This window comes from Pyrgilauda ruficollis, unplaced genomic scaffold, assembly GCF_017590135.1.
Source record: "Pyrgilauda ruficollis isolate IOZ18807 unplaced genomic scaffold, ASM1759013v1 scaffold30, whole genome shotgun sequence".
NCBI classification, from domain to species: Eukaryota; Metazoa; Chordata; class Aves; order Passeriformes; family Passeridae; genus Pyrgilauda; species Pyrgilauda ruficollis.
The window spans coordinates 4874986-4896187 of NW_024524378.1; the positions used below are offsets into that span (position 1 = coordinate 4874986).

Here is a 21202-nt window from a genome sequence, read left to right on the forward strand (position 1 = left end):
CTGTCTTTGTTTTAAACCAAACATAAGCACTGGAAATCTTACCAAACAAGAAATCTACTTTAAGAGCATGTGAAATTCAAAGCATTAAAGACTCTCTCATTTCTTTTCCAGTGCTTTTTAACTTTTCACCTGAGTATGCACAGTAACAACAGGAAAGCAAAGCAGAAAAAGTGTTGCAGCAGACAAAAAGTAATAGAGGGCCTGATGAAAAACAATGAACTTGCCTCTATCGACATCAGTCTGGGCTCTGACTTTGCTGATGTGGTATTGTGCTTACCTGGAAGAATAGGCTGACCCTGCTGGAAAACAGGAAGCTCCACAGATATTTCCCCATCAGCCTGGTCCTTGGCCAGCCATCGATGTGCGGGGAAAGAGAACTGGTCCCCTGAGAAAAGGTTCAGCAACTGCACCTAAGTAGCACCAAGAATTCCAATTTAACTTGCTGATCTCAGAACAGATGGAACAGAACATTAAGCTTGTGGGATGCTGTTGAAATCTGTGCAGGTAGAGCTTTGAGAATAACCACAAACCCATGGATTTGGAGCATTTCTTCTCCTTGGACCCAGCTGCCCAAATCTGGCTTTTGGTTCAGTCATATTTGAAAGCTCAGGGCAGAGTAACTCAAGTGCAACTGAGAAACAGGTTTTTGTCAGCTCAGGAACACTCCCACAAGCTCCAGCTGTTGCTCCAGCTGGTACATCCATGGGGGCTGGTGCTAGGTGACATGGCTTACCACAGACAGAACTTCTCACCAGAGGAAGTTTGTAAATGCTTGTATCTCTACTCCTTATACTTTTATCAGAGCAGGAATTAAAGGGACAGGTGTTGATTCTTCAACACTCCTTGTGACATAAATAAACCATGAAAGTACCTCAACGAGCCCCAACACCAATGGGCCTGCACAATGTCCTACATTATTTTCTTCCATGCCCAGCTTCAAGCATGTAGCAGCAAAAGGACCATATGTAAACCAGCTGAAGGAGGAAAAGAGGTTATTTTGTACTTCAAAGTATTCCTTAGTAAGCACTTCAGAGGCTGCTGTATGTTCCAATAGTCCCTGATTATGCTAATTTATACCCATATCTACACTAGATTTTGGATCAGCAGACAGAAGGGAAGACGCTCCTACTTGTAGTTTCACCCTGTGCTTTGCAGAATCTAATCTCCTTAATTTGAATATTGAACAAACTCAGATTTACTGGAAACATTTTTATCTCTTTTGCTGCTTGAATATTAAAATTTAAAGACAAAGATTCATCTCGTCTGAAAAACCTGGCACACCTTAGCCTGTTGACATCTGCTGATGAAGGCTGAAAGGGAAATTTGGATTTGCAAAGCAGCACCTCTGTGGACATTTCCAGGTCTCAGTACAGATACAGACACAGAAACCTTGGAACACTGATAGAGGACTAGTGTGCCTAACTACCAGAAACTAACTCTGCAGTTTAGAAGACACTCTTTTAATTTTAGTTCTTCCTGAAAAAAATGTAGAAATGTAGAAACAGTGATGCTAAGTGTCTGTAGGTGTCTTCTCCTGTGTGAAGTCTAGAAATCAATGACTGTATTCCTTTGTCTCTGAACCATAAAAAACACTATCTTTAAGATTTGAATGTATTTCCTTTTTGTTTTTTCTTTTCTTTTGCTTTCTGCCCAAAGTTGCAAAGAGGGAATGACCTGGCCCTGGCTGATGAATCACTCCCTAAAAACTGTATCTGATTGGCTGAGATTCCACAAAGAGACAATTGAAATTTATAAATAAGTAACTAATGAAACACACTGAAGTGTTGGGGTTTTTTTAAATTTTACTGTTGATTTCAATTAATATATCCTAGGTGGAAAGAAGGTTAATAATAACTTTTCATTTTTTCTCTTTCTTTTTGTTTTTTGTCAGACTTCCTCTGTCTCTCCTTTTTAAATTTCTGTCTCCAAAACTCAGTACAGTTGTAAAACTAGAAGCTAGGTTTTATAATGAGGCAGTCATCACTTGAATCTAAAGAGATATAATCCCTATAATTCTATTAGGAAATCTCTCAAGAGTGATAACAATTTAGTCTTGGATAGATTATATTTCAGTGTAGACATGAACTAGCTAGAGATATGAGCTCACAGGGTCTTGCTTAAACTTCAGTTAACACTTCCCAGATCTTTTCCTTCTGAGTCACAGGCCTAGGTAAAGAGAAGCGTCAAATAGCCACAGATTTTGAGCACTGATCAATGAATATTTGACTTCAGTGGGCACTTTGCATTTGATAGATCTAGATATATCATGAAATATAATTTAAACATTGAGTTTACCAGCAGCTTCTAAAGCTCTTCATAAACTGCAGTCTCTTAACTGAAAGATAAGAAGCTCTGGCACAAAGATGGAAGGGTTTCAGGCATGCATAGGATATAATTGGCACACATAGTATCACAATGGATATTAGGATAAAAGTCAGATCCTTTAATTTCCAGTCCAGAAACCTCTATACTATGCTTCTCAACCAAACCTTGAAACGTAACCAGCTCATTCTCTTTGTTTTAATATATTTGCTTAAACTGCATCAAGATATTTTTCACATGAGGAAGGAAAAGGACCTCTTCTTGTCTTGTTCTTGTCAGAGACACAGAACTAGAAACATTTGCAATGTAGCTCTGGTGCTGTGCATAGGGACCCATAGGCATCAGCCACAGATTTGGGGAGGACTTGGTTAGGCTGGGTTCAAACAAACTGCAGGCACTTTGTAGCATACAAAGACTGTAGAAGACTCAGAGTATAGTAGCTAAGTTAAGCAGTCTTCCTTGCTGCCCAGCCACACATTTTTAAAGAAACATAATGTATTAAATTCCAAACAGCCAACCCAGACATCATAAGCTGCTTTAATTCCACACAAAACCATTCCTTCATAAGTAATCCCTTAAATGAAGGTGAAAGCATTTGATGAGGCTAATATAGTCCCAGGGATTATTTTTACTCATATTTTGAATCCACTGTCATAGTGACTGCTTTTGGACAGATAAAATTCTTTCTCACTGCTTTTACCTCTTTGCAGTGCCAGGCAGGGGAGTTTCCTGCATTTGTATGTCCTATACGTATTTTGTAGAGATGTCCTATGTTCCTAGTATTGACCTATAAAAGAAACACAACTAATGAAACACAGAACATTTGTTAAAAAGAAAAGACAGAAATTCCTTTATGAACTGTAAGGTGAGACTTTTGATTCGAGGAATTAAATATTCTGACATTTAAACAAGCTTTTCCAACATATTTTACTTCAGATAATCCTTAGACATCTGGGTCTTCTAAAAGACAGCCCTCAAAAATCCCATTGACCTGCCAATCCCATTTAAAAATCTTCAGGAAGTTGCTGTAGTAATTTCTGGCTGAATATTTGCCTCAGAGGGAGTTGAATAGATGTCAGAACCCAGGACACCCCTCTGGGTGACCTGGATGGCTTGGGCCCCTGACAGGGGGCTGATGAGCCCTGGCAGAAGGCCAAAAACACTTGGGAACTCGATCTTAGCCCTTGGGAGAAATTACCAACCTTGTATGAAGAGTCACAAGTCACAAAAGCCTAAGTAGCATTGTAGTAGTGAGCAGGGGGTGAAGGGAAAATTTTGGAACCATGTACAGGGGGGTTTAGAACCTTGTACAGGGGAGTTTGGAATTCTGTACATGGGGGTCAGAGGGTCCAAGATGGAGGGATTTGGGCGTGCCCTGTCCTTCTTCTTTCTTCTCCCTGGCATCCATGTTCAAGATGATGTTGGCACTCACAGATTGGTTTAAGAGAAGAAAGTCACTGTCTAACATAGGTGATAGGTATTGGAAAATAACTGTAAACATAGCATATATAGTTTTTAGTATAAAAGATAGCACCAGCCCAGGAGGCGGGTAACATGCCTCAGACCGACCTGCCAGACAGGCCTGTGGTGGGCTGGAGAAAAAACATCTTAGATAAGCAACAATAAATGACCTTGAGAACCACAAACGAAGAACTCCGACTCTTTCTTCGACCATCAGGCTGGCTCGGGGTCACCCCGACGTTAGGGAACCCGAAAAATAGAGACCATATGTATGACTAAAAAGTAAAAGTGTCTTGACCATAAAACATGTCTCAGTTTAGCATCTATACTAGTGACCTGCTCCAAAATTATTTTTACTCCCATATACCTCTGAGTTTCTCCCTACTCCTCCAGGAGTGTATGCCTTACAATTTTTTGGAAACAATTGTGTTCAGCTTTGATGCTTCTTTTTACAAAAAAAATTCAATTAAATCAGGTTAAAAAGCTGTATTTGAAAGATTAGCTTTTGGGCAGGCTGGATGAATATGTCCAGTACAGATAAGAGGGTGCTGAGGGAATAACTTTGTGTGAAGGTTATTCAAACCTTACTCTGAACTTAAGTATAGAAATAGAAAGCTTATCTTCAAGGAACTGGAAGTACACCATCAGTCTTCCTTCCTCACTGTATAATTTGTTTTGTTATAATGTAGGCTTGATTTTCTCTCCTGTTGTTTTCCATAGAATTAATTTTCGTGTTTTCATTGACATTGTATAGATGGGTGTGAACTGAGTTACCTGTATCATGAATTACCCTGAACTCAGTGTTATAAATGATAAAGAGGCAGAGCAGTGAGGACAGACCACAGTTATGTGCAAATACAGTGCACTCAGAGAGCCTTTTCTCTTCCTGTACATTTCAGAGTAGGTTCTCCTTAATTGTATTCAGTGCTATGGGTACTTGCCTAACAGGGGAATCCTAGATCTCAAACAATGGGACTGTGCTCTATATTTTGCATTTAAAAGTCATTGTGACTTTTAAATGGTGACATTAATTTCAGTAATGGCAACAGGAAACAGCCATCAACATCTTTTGTGAAGAGGGTCTTTTAATCTGTCAGGACCTGCTTTCTTGTTTTATCCACTCCTTTCAATCTAGCTGGTTTTGGTATCATGGATAGAGAATGATATTCTCTATCAGCTGGATTCTTCTGAGAAAAGGGACAAGAACTGCACTTCCTGCATCCCAAACATCTACGGGGTGAGCTCTTCATCAATGCTGGCATCAAACACCTTTTCTCAGAAGGGGAGCTGCTATGCTGGATACTAATGATGGAAGCACCTACTTGTCATATGGCCTTATAGAAGACACCTGTAGACAACCCCTGACAATCCTATATACACACACAAGCTATGCAGATTGTGATAAAGGACCTAGTCTGGCTCACTTAAATCACCATGTTATAAGACTGATTGAGGAAGAATTTGTTAGTGTAACTGGAAACAGTTTCAGATAGATTTATTACAAGTATAAAATTTTTTATAACTATTGTTATAATGCAACTATTGCAACCATTTCAATAAAGCAGCAGGTGTTTAACAAGGTTAAAATTTTATTCCATATCCTAATTCTTCAGTTCCTCATTTAATTTTTAATATTGTAGCCCTGTTTCAAACTTGCAAACTAAACAAGTATCTGTTGTCGCATGTTTCTTGGCATTTTCTTGGGCACAATGCAAATAAAACAGTAGTTCTTCAACAGACAATAAACATGTTGAATCAAATAAGCTTTGGATAAGTGAGTGGAAAAGGATACTAAATTTAGCTCTACATTTAAGTCTCCTTTCTCATTTCTAGATATGTGCAATGTATGAAAAGCTGCCTTTTTATCACATGGAGTTTGAAATGTCATGCAATCTGGCAGGAAGCAAGAGGGCAACACAATGAATATATATTACTTACTGTGAAGATGTCTTCATTGCCTCTCTGAAATAATTTTCCCTTCTCTCCATCAAGAAAAATAGGACCTGAACTGCCACGATCCCCGTACAATGCAATGTAAACCTTTGAGCTTGTTCCTGCAGATGGCACATCACTGGTGAGGACTGACACATTCCATTTCCTAGCTATCAAAAGATAAAAAGACTCATTGAATTACTTAAATTCAAGATTCTTAAATAAAATGCATTTTGGTAATCAAAATTCTAAGTAATAGCATGTCAATGAAATATGTGTTTCACAAAATTACAGCAAGCAAATATTGAGTTTGCTGTGTTTGGCATGTCACGAAATGTCAGATTGCATTCATATACTTTATTCTCAATGTCCTCTATGGCCAAGTGAAATTTGAATCAATGTAGACCACCTTTCAAACACAATTTTGAAATATTGTATTAAATATGGGGTTCTCCTTACTTTGGAAATATCAGCTCTACTCAGTGCAGTGCTGTTTAATGACAGCTTTAAACATTAGGGACCCTGAAAGAAAATTAGCTCTGCTGAAAGTGAACTGCTTAAGAAATGATCTGTATCTCTGCAAAGGTGTGATCAGCTACACAGATGTAGCAGCTTGTTTGGAACACACTGAAGCTTTACCAGCACAGGAAGGACGTTGATCTGTTGGAGAAAATCTAGAGACAAGCTGATCAGACGGATGAAGAACCTCTGCTAGGAGGAAAGTCTGAGAGAATCAGGTTTATTCAGCCTGGAAAAGAGAAAGCTTCAGGGTGGCCTTCCAGTAACTGAAGGGAGCCTACAGGAAAGATGGAGAGGGACGAGAACATGTAGTCACAAGAAAAGGACAATGGCTTCAAACTGAAAGATAACAGGTTTATATCAGGTATTAGGGGAAAATTCTACACTGTGAGGGTGGTGGGGCGCTGGAATATGTTGACCAGAGAAGCTGTGGATACCTCCTCTCTGGAGGTGCTCAAGACCAGGTTGGATGGAGTCTAAGTGGAAGGTGTCCCTGACCACTGCAGGGGGGGTGGAACTAGATGGGTCTTAACGCTCCTTGCAACCCAAACAATTCATTCAGCTGAAATTAGCTGATGATTGAATTCCTTGTTTTGCTTTGCTTGTGTGTGCACCTTTTTCTTCACCTATTAATCTTTATCTCAACCCATGAATCTTCTCTCTTTTACTCTCTCCAATCCCGGTGGTGGAGAAGTAAGGAAGCAGCTGAGTGGGGCTTAGTTCTGACAGGGCCTAATCTGTGATACAAGGTGAGAAAATTGTATTAACTATTCCCCATAACTCTCACAGTGGATCAACATTGCAATTAGGTTAACGATATTTTATACCATTAGTGCTATAAAAGCCAAGGTACTTGTTTAGTAGTGTTACATTGAACAATTAAATGGTCTTCTTTTCCTCTGACATCCTTATAATTAAGAGAAATATGCCTAATGCATTTCAGATGATTAGAGGAAATAGAGAAAATATTTATATGGCAGAAAAACTTGAGAAAATGTCTGATTTTGTTGATGGATACCAAGGAAGCTTTTCTAAGTAAATTACAGTGATGGCTTTGGGACATGTATATAAACTAACTATGAGCAGGTTGAGGATGGAAACTAGAAAACATTCAAGACAGACATCAGAAGCAGGACTCAACCTCCAGAACATCTCTCTAGTGGAAACTGCAATGACTACAGAGAAAAAGATTTCAAATCAGATTTAGTAATTAAGTGAAATTATTTACCTAATTGTGTCATTTCCCTCTAGCAAGCAGCTGAACTAGACAAACTGAGAGTTCCTGGGACTGTGATCTATATGTTATGTTGGCTGTTTCTTTTTAAATTATGGCAAGATAAAAACTGAATTCCTTCCTGATGTATGGCATACTCTCTATAAATCCCAGAATGCTTGCTGAATGCTTTTCTAAGCTACTAAAGTAGCTCATATTACTCCTCATGGAGTTTTTGCCTCTGTCAGTCAGTATGTTCCTCTAGCATTGTGAGGTCCTCTCTTCAGCCTTCTACAATCTTAACTATGAAAACTATGTCATTTTATCTGTGCATCTCAGACATCTGATATTCTCTATTTTTGTTTTAAGTTGAACCAGGAAGGGTTTAGATTGGATTTCAGATTGGATAGGAAAAATTACTTCACTGAAAGGGTTGTGAAGCATTGGAAGGTGTCCAGGGAAGTGGGTGAGTCAGCAACCCTGAAGGTATTTAGAAGATGTATAGACATGACACATGGGGACATGGCTTGATGGTGGACTTTGCAGTTCTGGATTAATGGTTGGACTCAGAGATCTTTTCTAACCTAAATGATTCCACAATTCTCTGATCTTCCCTGTACCACTAATGAATATACAAACCCTATGACAGTATGGTACATCTCACTGTCAACCTTTTGCCCTGCTCTGAGCTGACCATTTTATTGCTTCTCTTTCAGTTAACAGAAATCAAAACCAAGTCTATCAGTTAATATTAATTTCACCACTTGCTGTGGTCTCTGCTAATTGTATCCTGAGGGAGTACCTCACATCTCATGTTTCCAATGCTTAGTTTGCTCAGTAACCCTCAGTAACTCAGTAATAAGGATCTGATTAAAGGCTCCTGAACCTTGATCTGGAAACACTGAAGTGTTGTGAATGTAGCACAAAGTGCTGTGAATCCAGCAGAAAGACTGTGAGTGGTGGAGACATACATAGCTGTTAATTTACCTATAATTTAGACATTATTTACAGCACAGAATGCTGTATGGTGTTCAGATGGATTCTAGCAATTTTGAGTTACATTTTTCAAACAAAGATTTTATTTCTATGTCGACGGATCAAGGGATGAAAAAATACCATTGAGACTCTTCACTTGGAGCAGTTCTAAAACATGTGAAGGAGGACACCAAAATAAGTGGAGATGGACAGAAGAATGTCAGAAACAAGGGCAGCATAGGAAATAACACACAGCTATCTGGTGTGAAATACATTAGACAATACAGCTTGCTTTAGAGTTATAGCATTCGTTTATTACATAATATACACCACTTCAAACAACAGAAATAAAATATTTATTTAGGGGGAAATACATCAGCCACTGGACTTCTGAAAAACTGGGTGCTTCTAGGTTTCCTACATGTGCTACAAACCACTTTTGTTTCACATCCAACTTCTACATCCCTTCCACGTGCCTTCTGTCCCACACAGACACAATCAACACCTCTGGGCCAAGAGCAATTTGCGTCAGCCTTTTATTAGGTCCCCAATCTGGATAACCAAAGGATCATGACCCAGGGCTTATCAGCCCTGTACATCATGTACATGTAGCTGTTCTAGACAGAGTCTTCAACAGTACAGAATGGCCAAATTCTCGTTCTCTACCTGAATAGCGGCACCTTCTTTTTTCAGGTGTATCTCTGACTTCACTAACAATGAAGAGGAGTACTGTGCAGTATTAGGAATTAAAATCTAACCAAAAAACTGAAACACTCTCCCTAACCACAATATACATTAAATATTTTCCAATTTCGTGCGTTACATCATTTACTGAAATTTGTAAACCATATATAGGTGCTTACTACATACATGCAGTATTAAAAAATGTTGTAAACAGGTACACAAAATAACTCTAACAGATTGAAAGATCCTGGAACATATTGCATATGCCTTGGATTCTCAAAATACAACATATTTACAAAAAAAAATCAAACAAAGGAAAAAACACAAAACAAAACAAAACCACAAATACAATCTCTAAAGTACAGACAGAGGTTAAGTTAGAACACACAACTAAAACTTTCAGTGTGTATGTAGAACAATTTAAAGAGTAAGTGATGCTGTCTCAGAAAGAAATATGGCAAGAGCAGTCAGGAAGTCCATAGCAAACAGTCTCCATTCTCAGCTCCTAAATATGCCCCTTTTCTAGTGTCCTCTGAGTTAAATCGGCCTCCTTGTTTGGTGTTTGGATGAGCCTACATGGAAAAATCTATTTACTTACATACATGTTCTGCAGCTGGCCTTTAAAATCTCAAACAGCAATTTTGTCATGTATATCTATATAAAATTAACATGACTTCTGTTTCCTACTTGTTATTCTATGACAGCATTTGAATAGTATTTCCTACTTTTCATTTTAAATTAAAAGTGTCAGTTGATTTTCTTCTGGGAAAAGCATTTCTACTGAAACACACTTTTCAAACTCCTTCTCAAATGTCCTGGAATATAAAAATCTTATCTTAAATCTTGGGCAGGTATTTCAAATTTCAGTTCTCAGTCGAAAAAAGCAGCCGACATTTCTCTAAAATTAGACGATCGGTATGCCACTACCACTTAAAAGATAATATTTCATGGAAAAACTGTTTCCTATCCAAGAAATCATTGCCTTGGAAGTACAACTTTTCTTCGTATAGTGGTTCCCATAAAAAATTAATTAATATTTGTATTTCAGCACTGATATACAATTGTGACTTATTTTTATCTAGTTATTCACACTGGGAATTTTATTGGTTGTGCCATTCAGCAGTTTGTTATATGATTTTTTTTTCTGAAGATGTTTTCACTAATCTAATGTAATGGAAATTCTAAGATCTTTATTACAAGTCTTTCTCGTCTTTACTGTTCCCACTGCTCATTGTAGAAGAGTAAACAACTTCTTCTTTGTCTTCTTCTGTAGGAAAGACATTTTTGTTTTTCAGATTTTCAGAGGCTTTATGTTCAATGCTATTTAGGGAAGTGTCACACTTCCGAAATGTTTCAGAATGACAGGTTTCTGCTGGATCAGCCAACATGGGAGAACATTTTTCCCCAACTATATAAATTAAATTTATTCTTAAGGTTTGACATTTTTTTGTCTTTCCATTGGGTAGCTCAGTATTTGTGCATGTGACAAGATCACTGGGTATGTGTTTAGATACACTATTTTGACAATTTCTGGCTTCCATGGGGTTTGCATTCATATCCTCTGTAATATGTAACTCCCTTAAAATATTTGTGTCTTTCAAAGTTGAGGATGCAAGTACTCCAAAGTTACTAATAAAATCTAAGGTGTTATCAGCATAAAACTTATTAAAGATATTATTGACAATCTTATTGATAGAGTTATTCTTCAAAGTCACATGACTATTTTTGTCTCTCAGGTCTTGACCTGACCATTCTAAATGTTTGCTCTTTTTGGCCAACAAATATGGACTCAGCTGGTTCTCAATATCAGATGCCTTCTGGTAGGCATATCCTCTCTGTTCCTCATTAATTGGTGTTACTGTTACCATCAGTATTGGACAATGTTGGCCACATATCGCATGGAGTCTATCCAGAGAATCTTCTTCATGAAGAGCACTTCTATCAACATTACTAACACTAGTTGGCTGAGACTGTATGGGTACAGCATCTGAAGGTTTTTCCAACGGATGCACCTTATTATCAGGCAATCGAAATTCTACAGATGAGAAGGCTGGAAAATTGGTGTCAGCCTGTGTGGAAGTAGAACCAACCATGGTTGATGGATTGGTCTTGTCTTTGTTTGGTGCAGGAATGATCTTGCCATTGCGACTAGGTTTGCCTTTTCTATTTGACTCATCCTGAAAGGGGTCTGAATCACTATTATGAGGCATATTGAAGTAGCTACAAAAATTTTCAGGAGGTTTTACCATGTCTTCAAGTTCTGAAGAAGGAATCTCATCAAGGGCAGGGTACTGATCCAGATTGCCAAAGTGAGAGTATGGGACTTCATCACTTTCAATTGATGTTGTATCCAAATTACCGTACATTCCAACCTGTTCAGGTGGCGACCTTCTTATCAAATGATTTTCTTTCAGAAGCCATTTGCCTTTATCTATCAATATTCCTTCACCTTCACTAGCCTGAATGCTAGGTTGATTTGGAGATTCCCCTAAACAGTCATTAGTATAACTTGTCTGTTCTCTGTTAAGAGCAGATTGTGGTGTTGGTAAAGGAGTATTTTCTCTTCTTGATATACTGTCATCTTTGTTTACTTTTACTGGATATTCTTGTGATGGTAGTGAGGAATGCGAAAATTTCTGTGCAGAACAAGACATAGATTCTTGAGAAAAATAAATTATTTTTTCCCCCACTGCAGAGTGGAATCCTTCAGTATCTGCTTGAAATACCTTCGACATATAAGGAAATCCTTTTTGAAAGTCAGGCTTAAATGAAGCTTCTGTCTTGCCATAGAGTCTTTCAATAGTTCTCTTGACATAGCCTGTATTATAATGCTTTTCAAGTGCTTCCTCCCCACTTTCATTGGTCAAGTCACTGGATGCTCTGAAGTTATTATCACTCTCTTCAGTATCTGGTCTGTAATCTGACCAGTCTGAAGTAGCAGGACTTTTTAAGCATTTTTTTAATTGAGAGGTGTCAGAACACAGTTTATTATCCAGTTCTTCTAATTGCCATTTCTGTTCCCCTTCAGTCATGTCACATTCTGTAGCTTGCTTTGATTCATAACGAAATGATAATGGAGAGACTGTAGATAACCTCTCAGAGGTTTCCTCAGATATTTCTGCATCTTCTTTGTCACCCTGTACAGAATAATCGTCATTATTATATTCTGCAGAAGTTTCAGCATCTAGGGTAAGTTGGTTTTTAGGGGTTTTGTCAATATCTGTTGACTTTGGATCAACATCCTCATCTTCACTTTTATCAGTACTAACAGGTACAATGCCTTTTTCTCCTTCTAACTCAGAAGTATCCTGATCTAAAATACAGTTGTTATCATTAGAAGTTACACTATGAACTGTGGAATTAGGTTCTACTGAAGATTCTGACTCTTCATTGATAAATGATGTGTCTTGAGTTTTTTCATATAGGCTACCAGGCATTTCTTCATTTCTTTCTGGTGTCTCTATAGCTGATGGAAGGCTACATGTATTTGAATTTGTATTGGCATATTGACTATCTAGTGTTTTGGGAGCAGTCATGTCTAAAGTCTCTGTTTCTTTACAAAGATCACTCTCTATATCAAAACTGCTTTCTGACTCCCCAGTTAATTTTAGAGATTCTTCAGAATTAACACTGTCCATCGCAATACAAGGCTCAACTGATTCTTCATGTTCATGCAAATGTATATCGTTAGGAATTTCAGATGGGGGCACATTCTCATGTGAGCCCTGCTTTTCAAGTTCCTTCCTGAAGTGTACTAAGTTATTTTCTGTTGATTGTTGGAGATGGGAGAAGACAGCCTTCAGTTCATCAGCTTGTTCTATAGCTGCAGTTTGTTTCAGACATTTTAACTGCGTAAATATTTCAGAACAGCTACAGGCATTTTTTTGCATATCATCTGTGATTGTCCCAATCAAACTCTCTCTCAGATTCAGTAAAAGTAGCCAAGCTAAGAGGGCATTGGAGGAAGAACCAAAAGCTGCAGGAGAAAGATCCAAAAAGCTGCAAGATTTTCCAATGCATCCACTATGTCCTTTCTGCAGACCAAGCAAGGCTGATTGAAGTTCATGAAGCAACATGCTAGACATGCAATTATTCTGAACTTCAATTCCAATTTTCTCACTAACGATTGTGCAATCAGCTTGAACAGCAACTTCAGATCTTTTTCTTTGACATACGTTGGTAACTTGAATGTCAACTTCTGCCATCTTTTTATCATTGTCATGTGCTTCATGAAACAAATGCAGCTTACTATCCTGATGAAATTCTGACTTTAGTAAATACTTGGTTTCTTCTAGTAGAGATGTACTAGAATGAATCAAAGAGTCAGTTTGTCTTTCATCTGAATCTTTGGCTGAGTCTTCTGAAATTCTCAATTTACCAATAGGCTCTAAAGGTATTTTTGTTAGATTATCTTCAAGTAGATGTGTTTTTCCAGTTACATGCACATTATTTGTGATAAATCTAGCTTCTTTTTCTATAGAAGCATCAGTATTTTCTTTAGGAAAAGAGCAGGCATTGCTATTGTCTACAGTCCCTTCTTTTTTCTTTATAGGGGGTAAGACAGAATTTGAGAATGAATTTTTCAGCCAAGTTTGGACATAGTTTTCACGTGAATGCTCAACAATCTTCTCTTGAAAACCCTCCTGGTTTAGAGCCTCTAGTGTAATGGCACTCTCTGACATATTTATCTTATTTACAACTTTACCTAGATTTTTCTTCATCATCTTTTGCTTTTTATCTTTCTTTGATAGCAAATATTCCAAATTATTATTTTCCTTTTCTTTTTCAAAGCTAGGATTTTTTGGCACTTCTGACAATGGCTTTGAAGTCACTGATGAGTTAGGTGTCTGTTTGAAAGAACTGGTCATAAGATATGGTGTGCCTTCTTTCTCAGTATTAAGCGTACTCTGATTGTGCTCAGATTCATGGTTTGAAGCAGCTGTCATTAGACCATCCTCACTCTTTGCAGATGAAATGATACTGGTTTTTTTGCCTAACTTCAATTTTACCTTGGCTAACTTCTTGTTACTACTTCTTTTCTTTTTATTAGATGATGATGATACATTTTGTTCCGCTGAATCCTGGTGATCAAACTCATCTTCAGGATATAAGTTTTTTTCTGAATTGGCAGATCCATCATTGTTTTTTACAAAATATTCAGATCCTTTTTTATGAGGCATTTCAGAATATTTATCCACAGCCTCTGTTGTGGAATCCTGTGTGATATGCAGTCCCTCACTTCTCATTATCCCTGAAGTTTCTTGATTCTTTTGATTTTCATATGTACCTTGTTCTAGAAAGCTAGATGATTTTCTTTTCTTCTTCTTCTTTTTGGTGAGGGATGATGCAGACTGGTTGTTCTCAATGGGTGTTGTCCTCACAGATTCAGTCATGGCACTGGTTTGATTCTCACTTTCAGGAACAGTAGGAAAGAATCCAGTTATTTGACTTACTTCCTCAGTAGGACTCTTACTGCATGGAGGTGCCATCATTTTCATCTGGCTATGTCCAGCACAGGCTGAATGTGCTGAATCTTGAGAAATACCTATTAAATCAGCAGCTTGGCATTTTATTTCTTCTTTTGACTGACATAATTCTGAATATGTAATGAAAGAACTCACTGATCTTTTTATTTGTTTAATATCACATGACTTATGGATGTGATCTGCTGTACCTGGCCTAGCTGTCTGGTAAGTTTTTGATGATGGCATAAAACCACTGATGTTACCTTTGGAGGTTGATACTAAACTACTATATGTACCTTGTTCCACAACTGATTTCTCCAATATATTCTGTACCAATTCATCTTCATTAGGCACTTCTAATATCTTCCTGTTTGTGGTTTCTATTAACTCACTACTTTTGTGGCTTACTTTAAAAAGCATTTCTTCCTTTATATTTTCTGAAGACAGCTTTAATAAACCATTGTCACTCATCTCATTAAGTTTTGGATTACTGACACTTGATTTTTTTCTGCTTGAATGAGCTACCATGCAATATTCAGACGTTTTTTCTCCATTCTCTACTTCCTCACTGTAGGAAAACTGTCCTATTGTCTTCTCTTGAACCTCTTTCTCAGATACCAAGGTGACACTTTCGACTACTGCTTTCTTTTGTCTAACACGCCTTGGCCCAGGGGTGGGAGGCCTATAAAAGCGAGGCTTGGTGTTTTCCTCAGGTACATTGCTTACATCTAAATCTGCAGAATTGTTCTTCTCAGAGACATTACAATCAGCAGTTTTCAAATCAGATTCTGATTCTTTTTCTGAAACTTCCTCATTGGATTGCTGTAAAGAGTCTTCCTCTCCTTTACTGCAGCTCTTCAAAAGTGGAGCATCTTTTGGATTTATACAGTCTGATGTATTTACATTGGATGAGCAGTCTTCCACATTCATTGCAGAAGAATTGCAGATGGAGATATTTTTGTCATCAGAAAGGCCAGCACGACTCACGGTGGTTGTCCACTTAATGGTTTCTTCCTCTTTAATTTTGAATCGAACTTTCATTTCCACTGTGATACTGCCATCTTGATTAACATGAACAGACTTTTCAATGTCATCTTGATACTGTGCCACAGATAAGTCTTCACCAATAACTGACCGATTTCCTCCTATCCCATTATGGCTCTCAAGAACGTAGGAAGACTCTGAGTTGTTGTCATTTGAGTTGTTTTCATTGCTGGATCCTTTATCAGAAGAAACTGAGAATATCTGAGATCTTGAACTAGAGTCCATTTCTGCTCTCACTACCCATAATTACATTGAAAGAACACAGATTCATTCAGTGGACAGAAAGCAGAGCAGAGAAATACCATGCATAAGGATCCAGATGATGAGACAGCGGACAGGCAACAAAAGAAAAGAAAGGAGAAAAATTAGTATTAAAGATGATAATGAAGTGTGTTATTTTACACACTTTGGGTTTTTTATTTATTTTGCATTAGAAAGTACAGAAAAAAACCCCATGGGTATTGCTACTCATCTGTGAAATTTTCAAAGAAATATAAGTCTTAATAAAGAAATAAGATTTAAATACTTGTCCACTTAATTTTATTTTACAATAAGTTCTTTCTAATGCCAGAACTACAATCTTATTTGAAGCTCCAAAGCCTAAAAAAAGTACTAGATGATCTCATTTCATACTAGTTGGGAGCTGAGGTTGCCTTGAGCTTTTCAAAGGATTCATAGATGCTCACTTGTTTGGGTTTCAAGTTACCACCTTTACTTCCTCTTCATGCTTTAGTGATCATTATATCATTTCCTACTAGTTCTTACAGTTAGTATTAAAATATGTCAGTCAAGGTCAATATATATGTCCTTGGGCTTAATTTAACAATCTACAGTACATGAGTAACTACTCTTTGTAATGTCACTGACACATGACAAAAGGGTCCATATGCAATCCTCTGACCTTCTATAAAGAAGTAAACATTGAAGTTCTTGAACTCCTTGTAAAATCTGAACTTAAATCATGACATTCTGGAACATATTTATGCATCTCTACTGTAGAAAATGGTGCAAAAGTCAGCAAAGTCTATGAGAATACTTCTAAACTTCAGAGATTTTTGAATGTGGCCCAAAATGTGTTAGAATACATAATATATTTTCCCACAATATGTTTTGATTACTCTGCAATAACTTGGGTCTTTTAAAAACTTTATCTCATCTTTCCTTCATAGCTGTCACTGAAGAGCTGAGAGTTAAAAGAACATGAGATAAGAATAAAATTTTGTTCTCTTCCAAGGTCTTCCACTTGTGCAAGGGAAACACATGTGGATGATATCTAAATATATATATATGATCCACCATTTAATAGATAGGTTTCACTTGCAAAAAGCATTTTAACAGATGTAATATTAACTTATCTAAATTTCTTGACTTTAAGTTTGTTTTTTTAAGTGGTTTCACATCAATACTTTTACAGTAATATATTACTGTCATAGAAACATGCCTATATCTTCAGGAAAATGGCCTTGCAAGCTTCTCAAGCATATGCTTTACCATGAACTGAATAAGAGACAAAAGTTTGTACTAATTCTTCTAACATAGACTAGAACTTATGCCTCACAAAATAAAAATCTCACCTTCTCTGTCTCAGGAAATGGAATTGGAACCAAGATGCTGAAATTTCATTTTCCCTGCTTCATATCATCAGTGATATCTCCTACACCCTATATTTGTTAAATTCTCAGGTTAAAGACATAAAGAGGATTGTTTTTCCTCCCTCCTTCTGTGATTGCTGTTGACTAAGAATTAGAAGCAGGAGATAATCATATTCAACAACTCAGGTTTTCTACAATTGTAAGGCTCAGTCTTTGTCTCAAAGCAGAATCTAGGCAGGACTTTCATTTCTGCAGAACTGTCATTCTCAAAATGTTCTTATTCATTCTCTCTTGACTCATTAGTTATGCTCTGCAAACAGGTCTCAAGCTGTGCAAGTCAAAGTACATGAAGGCTGAAAAAAAACTAAAATTAATAGCCTGGTGGGGAGAGCATAAAGTGCAAGAAATGTGAATGGAACTCTCTCAAGCAAATGGAAATCAAATGTCATATGTTGACCTGCTCCATGACACTGTCAGGGTTACTATGGAAAGTCCTGGTACAGTAACAACTATAGTGTTCCCTGGGTTCTTCAGTACAGCATGGAGCTGTAGCAAGAGTAGACAGTACTCTGGATTAAGGAAGTTCCTGCACACAGTATCTCAGCCCTACAGGATGCTCTAATGTCAGGAATTCTCACAGGACTTACATCTCTGCTACTACAGCAGTTCATTTCCCTCAGGCTATTCATCTAGCCTGGCTTCTCTCAAGAGCTCCTCATGTTCTTGATCATCCACCAGCCACTTCACACTCTTCCTGATCCTATCGGTGGAGCAATTCCGTGCATAATCAAAGAGAAAGTACATATTTGTGTATCTTTTCCCAAAATTATTTAAAAATATATATGACAGCCATGAGGATATAGGAATGGACAACACTCTAGGCAAAAGCAGCTTCAAAAACATAATGAATTTGTGAGTGGATGGATGCTATACCAGTTTTCCTATTTATGTGGAGCATGTGACAAGAGAAGAAAAGTCATGACAAGCCAAACCTCCACTTGTTAAGTTCTGAAAACTGAGCAAAAGTTTTGTCCAAGCAACTCAATGAGAGCCTGAAGTAGCCTGGGGTTTTACTTTTACCACTGTTGTTATTAATTATGACACCAAATAATTAGTAACAATGGCAATCAAATTAATTAAAGTGAAATATACTCATAAATTTTCATCCATGCTCTAAGTAAGTCTGTCAGAAACAAAATATTCATAGTAGCGGAGTACTTAGCAGAAACTTGCATTTTAAAAAGAAAATTAACACTTTGATCTTTCATAAGCTTATAGAAGAGTCACAGCAGATATAAACAGTTTCAACTGGCCTTTCTGAATATCCTTGATCCTAGGAAGATTGTCACTGTTTATGTCTTATGCTGAAAGAGATAAACAAATTATTAAAATACAAATGAATTCAAAGAACTTACTCTTTTCACTTTCTGACTTGCCATTTGCTTTTGGGTACACACGATTTCCAATTCCAAGCAATTTAGCAGGTCGCAAATACCCAAGAGATTCATAATTGCTTGGTTTAAAAGGCTCTCTCCCCGCTGCGACTACAGCTCCAGAGCACAATATCAGGGCCTGAAGATTAGGAACCTGGAAAAAAAAGTAACATTAAATTCTCTGCCTTAGTAACCACCAAAAAATAATGTAAGAGATTCATCCCTTTCAAGCTTTAATATCTTCACTCCTTAGTCTCTACATTCATTTGCAGCAGACTATTAAATATGTATCACAGCATGGAATTAATTTTTCAATTCCTATAAGGCAATTCCTATTTCTGTGAGAATATATCTTGTTATATAAATATATTGGATAATTACTTCAAGAAGCAACTTGGATCCACATCAAAATTTTCTTAAAATTTAAGTGTCTACACATGTAATTTTGTTTCATTGTTGCACAATGATTGTTCATAGTCATGAAATATGAATATGCATTTGGAGGTAGGTATACATATGAAGATGTGGAGGAAAAATTCAGAATACAGCACAAGGAGCTGAATCATACTTCCACAAAGGAATAGGACACCACCACAGAGCATTATACTTTGGAAAAGACCTCTGGAGGTCATGCAGTCTAGCCCTCTACTCAAAGCAGATCTGACTGGATCAAGATGCTCAGAGCCTTGTCTGACAGTTTTGAATGCATGCTCCAAAATATATTGCAAATTAACGCTTACAAACTGTACTTCACTAACTTGTAGGTAATATGGACAGTTTCCCAGCCTAATACCCAAATTCAACAAGTGAAGGGTAAGCAGATTTCTTTTGAACTCTTCAATTTCTGCACAGATTTCTCTTTCTAGATACCTGCTAAGTGCAACCATACGTGTTTTTCTGTGCTCAAACAACAGACAGAAAAAACACTGAAATGAAATTATACAAACAGCATGCAAGACCTGAGTTTAGAGGTACAGAACCTGGTCCATGGTTTGAAACTATGATTGGCAATCAGGTGTCAGAGTTCCAAGTCATTAATGGCAAACAACTCTGCATTTATGCAATTATAAAAGTACCTGTGGACATTAGATGCTACTAATCATGTTCTAAAAATCCCAGATAAATAGTGTAAACACTAAACGAAGGTTTTGTGTAAATGGATAAAAGTACAGAATTGGCAGCATGCCTTAAAGAAGTCTGAGTAAGAGAAAAAAAAGTGTCTTTTCTTTTTTGCTTAAAATGAATGTGTCCTCACTAACTTCTCTCTGTTCACAAGATTCCAGTATATTTCCTCCAATCAGTAGCCTTCCAAGGGGGAAAAAGAATAGAAAGTAAACAGAGAAAATTTAGCACATCAGATCATACATCAGGACCATGTTGCAATCATGGATACAACTTCTTTTTTATTTAAAATAATCTAGAAAAAATCACCCAGAAAAAAAATGTCAGTACTCATCCTTTTTCTCACCTTTCTGCCATCAGTGGTGTAGAGCTTTGCAACTGGATATTGCATTAACTCACTCATATAATCCAGAAAGGCCTCAAATGTTTGTGTATTTTTCTTTCCCAAAACTATGGTGCGCCTAAGTCTTACATCCCCATTTTTGAAAACAAGCATCTTTTTGGGAGTTGTTATTCTGCTTTCTCGATGGCCAAACCCATCCTCATTCTGCCTTGCTAATTGCACAGCTCGACGACGAGCACTGACAGGCCTGCTGATCTGCCAGGGCAGTGGCTTTTTGCTGGCCTGTTCCAGGTTGATGGGCTTCATTTTCCTCTGATGCGAGCAAATATAGGATTTTCCATCTTCCAGATCCTCCAAATTGGTGATGCTGTGTCTCCCTCTTGGTGTACTAATATTCCTTACTCCAAAAGGTAGTGGGACCCGTTTGGATAAACTATCTAGCAAGGCATCAAACGTCTTGTAAGACCTGCTATTAACAACCATTTTGATTCCATTAAACTGGGGATCTCCACTTTTATAGAAACAAATCCGTTTTGCCACTACAGGTTCGGTAACATTGAAATGGCGCGTGGATAAACTGTGCTCACTCTCGGAGGAGTTTGGGTGATTCGCCGAGTAACTGCTCGAAGGTGTTTCGCTCATTTTGACAGCAATCTGGAAGAAAGAGGAGATGGATGTAAAACTTTCTCTGTGACTGGTAAAAATATGATCTGCATTTTGAAAGGTGCAGGAAAAGGATTTATGAGAAACCAACGGCAGTGTGTTGTGCCAAAAATCACTGGATTTAAATGGATTCAAGCTGTTATCACTAAATTCCACAAAGACTCCAATACTGTCAGATTAAGTTAGCATAGCTCTATTTGCAAGTATTTCCAAAACTCTCCAATGTAATTTCAAATCTCTTATCATTTTGTACAAGAGACCTTTCCTTAGAAGGAGGTGGTTTGTCTGTCCATCCTTTCTTGAGCATGAAGCTAATGACATTTCACATTTAAGATATTTAAGAAAAGTCCCTACTAGGAGGGAGCAATTTGTGCTCATGCCTTTTTTAGTCCAAAATAGCTAAACTGAAAGAAAATGTAATTCAGTCTGATCTT

General features: G+C 37.4%; 1 protein-coding gene across 1 annotated transcript in view; it reads right to left on the bottom strand.

Annotated features, from left to right (window-relative positions):
- The window catches only part of RP1 (RP1 axonemal microtubule associated), a 163494-nt gene extending 142747 nt beyond the window's left edge, over positions 1 to 20747 (bottom strand). The window contains exons 1-5 of the mRNA XM_041473763.1: positions 20109 to 20747; positions 18619 to 18794; positions 5722 to 5881; positions 3023 to 3109; positions 278 to 410 (exon numbers count right to left, since the gene is read on the bottom strand). Of these exons, the coding sequence (XP_041329697.1) occupies positions 278 to 410; positions 3023 to 3109; positions 5722 to 5881; positions 18619 to 18794; positions 20109 to 20747 (1195 nt within the window). The remainder of the gene's footprint in view (positions 1 to 277; positions 411 to 3022; positions 3110 to 5721; positions 5882 to 18618; positions 18795 to 20108) is intronic.
- Positions 20748 to 21202: the final 455 nt, after the last annotated feature.